The 9,021-nt window shown below is 36.4% G+C and overlaps 1 protein-coding gene and 1 non-coding gene across 2 annotated transcripts; one reads left to right on the top strand and one right to left on the bottom strand.

Moving 5' to 3' along the window:
• Nucleotides 1-7,178: 7,178 nt before the first annotated feature.
• LOC113694355 (small nucleolar RNA R71) lies at nucleotides 7,179-7,285 on the bottom strand. Its single transcript, XR_003449313.1, has one exon. It is a non-coding gene; the product is annotated as a small nucleolar RNA R71 (small nucleolar RNA).
• Nucleotides 7,286-7,934: 649 nt separating this feature from the next.
• Nucleotides 7,935-8,690, top strand: LOC113693348 (uncharacterized). Its single transcript, XM_072053734.1, has 2 exons — nucleotides 7,935-8,180; nucleotides 8,346-8,690. Exons 1-2 carry the CDS (start codon nucleotides 7,935-7,937, stop codon nucleotides 8,688-8,690), a joined length of 591 nt encoding a protein of 196 aa, XP_071909835.1.
• The last annotated feature ends 331 nt before the right edge of the window (nucleotides 8,691-9,021 follow it).

Here is a 9,021-nt window from a genome sequence, read left to right as displayed (position 1 = left end):
AAAACATGAAATCTTAGCTTTATGCAATCGGTCAGCCCACGGATTTTTTTCCCAACCAGGTTCCTTCAAAATGTCTTTCATCCAAGCCACTAATTTCTCACTCATTTCCATGGCAAATACACCATATATCATTTTTAACATAAGATGAGACATATGACATGAGTTCTTATCAAGGAAACCCATCAAAGTTCCAAATACAAAACTGAAAATCAAAACTATCAGCACATGTCACTAAATTAAAATTCCAGCAACCTATAGCTTAGAAAAGTACATTTTTCTTCCAATAAACTCCTACCTTTTGGCTTAAATTTAACATACAACTAGAGTACTCAAGAGTAATAGAAAATGAGGGGTTTTATAGCAATTGTTACCTCCCTTTTTCCTCACAAATCAAAGCTGAAAAAAAAATGCAGACGGCTCACTTGCTTCTCCTTCGGTTCCTCAAGGGTGAAATGCACCAGCTTTCCTCTATTTTCTCCCCTCGAACATAGCTGGATCCTTTCTACACTCTTGACTCTGTGAGGACTCGTAAAAACTATTATTTTATGCCTAATTTATGGCTTAATAAATTATTTAATTGGATTTTTATCCCAAGGAATATTTTCTAGTCTTCTTAGACCTAAATACATGGTAATATAATTTCGTTATATTTTTAAAGTAACTCGTTTCAAAAATTAATTTCCTGGAGTACGTTTAGTAAAAATAGTGAATAGTGCTTGGAGATTTTATCCGCGTAGGAGCACAATAAGCTTGGAATATTGGAGACTTGTACTATGGTCCTAAAATAGGTAATCTTATGAATAAATACTCAAGTGATAGTTAGTAGTGCAATCGTTATAAGAATTTATTGGAAGTTTCGCGTTATAGCGTTATAATTGACGGTACGCGTTTTCATACGCGCGACTTTATTTGAGGGACTTTAGACCCTTATTTCGGGACAATTAAGAGTGAATAATACTTACATGAATATAAATGCATTGGAGGTTCAGTGCACTAGTGAACCAAACGCGCGAGAAAATCGAGCCTAAAACGTGCCAAACGAGCCCTAATAAGAGTTGACTTTGGAGTGAATGTGCACCACTCATTTAATCTTCTCTTGGAAGCTAACTTTGATCAAACCTCACTCCATCTTCTCTCACCAAGCAGCCGGCCAACCCCCCTCTCTCTCTCACTCTCTTGCTTCACAAATTCCTTCATCAAATCAACCCAAAACTTCAACCAATCTTCACCAAACTTGAAGATCATCTAGCAAACTACTTGGAGGTTGGATTTAGCTAACTAGAAGGCTGCAATTCCCGGTTTCTTGGAGCTCTTGAGGACCGAAAATTTCTGGGTTAAGGCACTAAGGAGGTATAACTTCATCCTACACCTTAAACTTGGATTATGATGGTAGAAATGCATCTTTAAGCTATTGCATGTGTATGGATGGTTTGATATAGTTGGAAATTGTGAAAGTGGGCTCTTTGTATTCCCACACTTGGGTTGTTGTTGCTGATTAGAGGATTAATGTTGGATTTAATGGTAGTTTAGTGGTTATAATGATGGATTTATGGAGTATTATTGTTGGGAACTCAAAGTTGAGGTCATGACAAGAAATTTCCGAAACTGCCCCTGTTTTGTTCGGCCATGATAAGGCTTTTTTTTTTGGTGATTTATTGGCGTGAACCTGATGTTTATATGTTATATTATATGTGTAAAAATTTTCGTTGGAAAACATTAACGTTTGGATGGGCAAATGAATTTATTCGTGAACTAGGCAAGCTGGAAAATTATTTTCGGGTAACCCTGTCCAGTGGTAGCATTTTGACCATAACTCTGTCCTCGGGTGTCGAAATCAAGTGCCGTCAGTGGCGTTTGAAACTAGACATTCCTGGCTTTAATTTGAGATAAAATTCACGTTCGGATTCCTTGTGAGTGAGCCGAACCATTCGTTTTAAGATAGCTGTCCTGTCTCTCGGATTTGCTGGAATGGTTTGTAGATGCAGCAACTTGAGGCTCAATTTCGAGCTGGTTGCTTGCCAAATTTCAGAACGTTTTCTTCTATGAACTTTTAGTCCTATGAATGTATTTTCTAACGCCATAAACCATGCCTCATTCCGAGTTAAGTTTATTGAGTTGTGACTAAAACAAGAGGACTGCCCTGTTTTGGAAAAACGTAATATTTGGACTGATTTGGGACAAAAACTTGGGAGTGATCTTATTAATTGAAATTTTGATGCTAAACCATTACCAAAGGTATCATGGATGTATATTAGACCTTTATTTCACCAAACCATGGTTGGATAGTTTTCTTGGTTAAACGATTTGAAATTGGGAAATGAAAGTCAAAAGGCAGATTGCCTTAGAATTTTTCCTGAATTTTGGTTGACTAATTAACTATCTTTCCGAAGGTATTTTTCCCTGAAATTTGATAGAGCGGTACCTTTCATATGGGAGTAAAATACTGCCAATTTTGGTAGCAATCCAAGTTTGTTTCGATACCCAATTAAATTTCTAGTGTTGGAGGTTCAAATCTGGAAATTCTTCTCCAGTCTTGAATTTCCCCAACTTTGGGCTACCGTATCTCGGTACTCGAAACTCCGATTCTTGATCCGCTTGTTTTGCTATACACCTCACTTGTAACTCTAATTGAGCTACGAATTTCAGAGGCCGGTTTGCAACGTGTAAATCGTGCCGAATTTTCAAAGTTGGCCGAAAACCAACTTAATTCTACCTTGTAAACTGAGTCTGCCCCTTCACGCTCATTTTTGAGCACTTTCCACTTTGATTCATGGAAAAGTGTCTTCTAGGAACTTATAGCACTTTCTAAGAGGTTTCCAACGGTATAAATTTTTCCAATTCTCGACTTATGCCGAGCGAGTTACGATTTTTCAAAGATTTAACATAAAACTGAAATTTCTCAATTTTCAAGGCAAAGGAGTTTTTCCAAAACTCTTAATTCTCTTTGTATTATTCAAACGTTTTGCCCTCGATTTTCATGATAAAAACTCAAATAATATTGTACATAATAAAAGGCAAGTTGAACCTCGATTTTCGAGTAATTGAGGTTCATTTTGTGAAATATTCCTTAGTACAATCTTCCTTGACAAGTGGGTTATTTGTGTGATTATCCGCTATTAATTGCCAGGCGCGCAAGGAGACATTCCAGAGGATCTTACTGTGGACACTTGAACTCCCAAAAAATAATTCTTATTGAATTGCTCGGTGAGTGTCAAGTGTGTGAATCTTTGATACTTGCTTATTTGTGGTAATTGTTGGAAGTTTAAAAAAATAAGGACGGGTGCGTACTTTATCGCACTCGTTCTAATTTCAACTGAATGATTGAAATGTATTGAATGAATGAAATGTATTGAATGAATGAATGAAATGCAATGTTATGTTATGATTACATATGTCGTTGGAGTGAACCTCCTCGACTTTCAAATGAATGGGGGACGCCCAAACTCATAGGCCGACCTTGGACTCGAGCCGGCAATGGGCTTGGTCGGGGACTGGAGCGAGCCATGAGATATATATAAGCTCGACCTAATGAGAGGTCTTGCTTGGCATACTCGTGGAGTATCGCCTTATAAATGACTTGTGGGCCCTTGTGGTGTACGGTGGACGGAGGGAAGTAAGTGGTGATCTACGGAAATGGAAATACCGACCCGGTTGACAGGAGGGTCAACGCGGGAAGGTATACGAATGACATCGGCAGAGCGAGTGGAACTTAGCTCCTGAGAGCTACTATATCCTTGAATTGTTTCTGATTACTTTTCCTGTTCGAATGATTGATTATTGAAGGGACATGGTTTTATTTATTAAATTTGGGATTGCTATTTGAACAATGTGCTTGCATGTGTGTTCTTGACCTCACGAGCGTTTAGCTCACCCTATAGTGTTGTTTTCCTTAACAGGACCGAATCTTGAAGAAGTATGGAGAAACCATTCGTTGTACTTTTGTTAAGACTCCTGATATATTTTGATTAGGCCCTGGTTTGGGTTGTACTTTTGGAAATTGTAAATTTGAAAAGTTTGGGCCCTGACGTGTATTTTGAATTTAAGTCGTATTATGGTTACCGATGTAATGGTTACATGTTAAGTGACTTGTTAAGCTTGAACGCTTCCGCATTATTGTATTCATGTTACGCTCTGCGAAATGTTTAGTTCGGTTTTAAATTGAATGGTATTGCTTGAGTCCTGGCGAGAGCTGGGCAGGCGTCCGCGGATACCCTTTGGTCCGCCTTAGGGAGATGTGGGGCGTCACAGACTCTCTCACTCACGATTTAAGCCTGAAGAAATAGGGAAATTTTTGTGAAATTTCTATGGCTAAATCATCCTTGGTGCTCAACTGATGATAGGAAGAAGAAGATGGAGTTTTCTTGCTCTCAACTCTTTTCTCTCTCTCGGCTGAAGTGGAGCAAAACAAGAGGAAGACTTTGGCTAATTTTCTTTGTTTCTTGGCTGATGTTAATGGTTGAAAAATGAAGCAAGGTCCATGGTTAAATCTTGTGGTTTTCCATTGGTTTTTAGAAAGCAAAGGAGGAAAAGGAAATGGATTTCTTTCTAACTCTCTCTCTCGCCTGTTTGTCGGGACGAAAGAATGAAGGTTTCTCTCAACTCTCTCTCTCTCTCGGTTAAGTTAAAAGGAAGAAACAAGAAGGAATGAAGTTTTGACTTGGTCAACTTTTGTAAGCCATTTTGAACAAATTTTCTCTTGATAAAAAATGGAGGCAAGGAACTAGACTAAAGAAAATTTCTAGTAAAAAAAATGTTGCCATTTCTAGTAAAAATGTTTTGTAGTTAACCAAGATATCATACACTAATTGAGGATGCATTCTGATAAGTGAATATTTAACATACATTTTGTACACGTTTGGCATGAATTTTTGGTATGTTTTGAGAAGATTAAAGCCATATTTGAACTCTTTTGCTGATAATTGCTTAAATATTGTTTAAGTATTCAAAATTTGATAAATGAGTGGATTAACTATTAATTTTGTGAAAATGTGAAGGATATTGATATATGTAATTCATGCATGAGATGACGGAAAAAATGTAAGGATCATCTGGAGGTTAAAGTACAAGGATACTAGGAGCAAAAATGCAGAAAAAGGAAAAGAAGTAAAAAACTGAAAATTAACCAGCTCGGATCTATGTGAACAGATGGAGATCTGAGCCCTCGTCTGTATTTCTGGAGAGTGCATCCAAGGTCAAACGATTCGACCTCGGATCTATAAGAGAAAGGCCTCGGATCAATCTTGATCCAAGCTCGGATCTTTCTCCACCCCTCGGATCTGAGATTCAGATCTGCCTCACTCTTCTACAAGTAGCACAACCATTTTTCTCACCTTTTACACAATTTTTCAGCTATCTTGGGAGAGAGAATTCGGTGGCACATACTTCTGCAATAAAAGGAAGACAAAATGAGTTATTGACAAGTCAAAACAACATATCTTTTGACTTCCTTTACAAAATCTGAGTTATTAAAATCATGAAGAAGAAAAACAGGTACCTTTCTACCACCTTTTATGCAGAAACTCAAGGGAGAAACCAGGGCAGAGCATACGTAGCTAGTTTTTCTTCTTGCAACAGGTTGCTCTCTAGTTAGGAGTTCTTGGGAAAGCATTTGGAGTTTTCACTTGTCATCATTTTGTACAAGAACATAGCAGAAATTTGAGGGTTTCACCATCAATTGGCTAAGCTTTCTTTTATCTTTCTTGTACTTGTACTTTATGATATTTTGCATGAATAAACTTGTGAGTTTGATTGTTATATCATTCATGAGTAACTAAACTTCTTTATCTAGGGAGTAGATGAAACTTATGGCTAAATGATATGAATTGAAAGTGATTTATACTTGTTGTATCTTGTATTGATTTGTCTATTTGTGTTGTTGTAATTGCTTATTATTGTTTGATCACCAATAGTATATTTATAGTTGTTATTATTCAATGAGAATTGGTAGTAATAATGGAAAAACATGAGTAGAGCTTGAGTTGTATATTCATGAAAATAAAGATACACTTAAGTGGATTATCTAGCATTTCATGAAGGAAAACAGAGTAGAACTAGTATTTCACCATGAAAATAGGGAAAACTAGACTGCTTTAGGCCATTTTATCATGAAAATGAAACTTGGTATAATTGGAAATGAATCCCTGGTTAAACAAGAATAATAACAAGAGGTAAATTTGTTCATTTATATTGTTTATGCCATAAGTGGAATCTATATCCCTAGATTCATCCTTGAGTAAAATTTCTCCAATTGCATTTAGCATTTGTTAAATTAAATTTGTAGATCAGATTTATAGACAATAGCAATATATTTTCTCTGCTCAAATTTATTCATAAGTCTAAATAATAGAGAAAACAAGGACCTAGTAATTGGTTAATTTGCTCCTTGTGGGATCGACCCGATACATATCTTACATTACAATTTTGGCCTGTATACTTGCAGTTTTACGGGTATAAAATTGGATTTAAACTTGTATTGATATAAAAATCCAGTCAAGTTTTTGGCGCCGTTACCGGGGAACGGCAATAGTAGAGCCTAATCATCTCTATTAATTTAGACATTTCAATTGTTTTTATTCAAGTTGTTTATAATTGATTATAACAATTAAAACTAAAAAGTTTCTCTTTTTTTTTATTTGTAGTGTATGCACCGATCAAATCCAGAAATTGTACTTTTCGATCCAGAAATTGAGAGGACACTTCGGAGACAAAGGAGGAATACACCGCATCAAGAGGAACAAAAGGTTTGGCAGCCGATAGAAGAAATCTTGATAGAATTACCATTTGAGAAAGAAATGGCAGAAAATGAACCAAATAGGCGAATTCTACGAGATTTTGCTTTACCAGGTACACAAGGATCTCAAACTAGTATCGCAAGACCAATGGTAAATGCTAATAATTTTGAAATTAAACCATCATTGATTCAAATGGTACAACAATCTCAATATGGAGGTAATGCTATCGAAAATCCAAATTCTCATTTGTCAACATTTCTTGAAATTTGTGATACAATTAAGTTTAATGGTGTTATTGATGATGCAATTAAACTTCGATTGTTTTCATTTTCGCTAAGGAACAAAGCCAAGGTTTGGTTACAATCTCATCCTCCAAACACTTGTACTACTTGGGCTGAATTAACTAAGGCTTTTCTTAATAAATTCTTTCCACCTGAAAAAACTGCTAAGTTTAGAATGAATATAACTAGTTTCTCTCAACAGAAAAGAGAGACATTGTACGAATCTTGGGAGTGCTATCGGGAATTGCAACGAAGATGTCTTCATCATGGTTTACCAGATTGGCTAGTAGTCCGAACATTTTACAATGGTCTCACCTATCCAACAAAGACGCATGTAGATGCGGCAGCGGGAGGAGTATTGATGGGAAAGACAGCCGAGGAAGCTCAACAATTGATTGAAAAAATAGCTGCTAACAATTACCAATGGGCCAACGAACGAGGTAATACAAGGAGAACCGCAGGTATGCTTGAAGTAGATACCTTGAATATGTTAAGTGCAAAGATGGATAATGTGGTTAAGCTGCTTAATAGACATGTTGGTTCTAGTTCTAATCAAGGAGTAGTTGTTGCATGTTGTACTACTTGCGACGGAGATCATGAAGATTCTATGTGTTCTAGCAGCGAACAGATTCAATATCTCAACAATTACAACCGTCTACCCCAAAATAATCCATACTCTAATACCTACAATCCACGATGGCGTAATCACCCAAATTTTGGATAGAAGGATCAAGGAAACCAACAAAGGCCAATTAATCCACCGAATTTTCAATCGAAGCAACCACTTCTGGAATCCAAACCGACTTAGGAATTGGCAATTAAGAAATTGGCAAATGTATCAAATGATAAAATTGAAAAGTTAGCCAGTGCCACTATTCAATGGTTTGAGAGAATTGAGGGAAGGATAGACCAACTCACTAATATGTACAAGAATGTTGAGGTCCAATTAGGCCAAATAGCAAATGCAGTTAATAATCGCAACCAAGGGAATTTACCTAATAAGATTGAGGTGAACCCAAGGGAGCATGTGAAGGCTATTACCCTCCGTAGTGGTAAGGAAGTAGGTGAGCCGCCTGTAGTTGAAAGTGAGAGAGAATGTGAAAGAAGAGAAAACAAACAGTTGAGTGAGTTAGGAGAGGATAGTAAGAAAATTAAAGGGAAAGAAAAGGTGAAAGAAAATGAGTCACGAATTGCAGATACAACACCAATTCCTTCAGCGTTGCCATTTTCTCAAAGATTGAAACCTTCGAGAAATGACAAAGAATTTGAGAAGTTTGTCAACATTTTCAAACAATTACATATTAACATTCCTTTTGTTGATACTATTTTGCAGATTCCTTCATATGCAAAATTTCTCAAGGATATAATGACTAAAAAAAGGAAATTAGTAGATAATGAGACAATTACATTAACGGAAGAATGTAGTGTCATTATACAAAATAAATTGCCACCAAAGTTGAAAGATCCAGGGAGTTTCACAGTTCCTTGCACTATTGGTAATGTTGAATTCTCTAAAGCACTTTGTGACCTTGGTATGAGTGTTTCATTGATACCTTTAACTGCGGCTAGGCAATTGGGGTTGAAAGAGTTAAAACGTACTAGCATTTCCTTGCAATTGGCTGACAGATCTATTAGACATCTAATAGGCATATTGGAGAATGTGCTCATTAAAGTATAAAAATTAATTATTCATGTTGATTTTGTTGTTTTAAATATGGACGAGGATGTCAATGTATCTATTATACTTTGTAGACCATTTCTGGCCACCGCAGGTACAATAATAGATGTTAAACGTGATAAGTTCAAGTTCCAAATTGGTGAAGAGGAAGTGGAGTTTGATTGGAGTAAAGTGGAGAAGTATCCCTTTTTTACCGACCATGTTTATTCTGTTGACATATGTGATGAATTAGCATTAGAGATGAGTCAAGTTAATCTTGATGATGATTCTCTTGAATTTTGTCTTAATAGTGTAGGCTTACAAGAGGAACAAGTTGAAGAAATGACTGAAT

The sequence above is a fragment of the Coffea arabica genome, chromosome 6c (assembly GCF_036785885.1).
Source record: "Coffea arabica cultivar ET-39 chromosome 6c, Coffea Arabica ET-39 HiFi, whole genome shotgun sequence".
Taxonomy (NCBI): Eukaryota; Viridiplantae; Streptophyta; class Magnoliopsida; order Gentianales; family Rubiaceae; genus Coffea; species Coffea arabica.
Note: the sequence above shows the minus strand (reverse complement) of the source record. Positions and strands in the feature narration are given on the sequence as shown.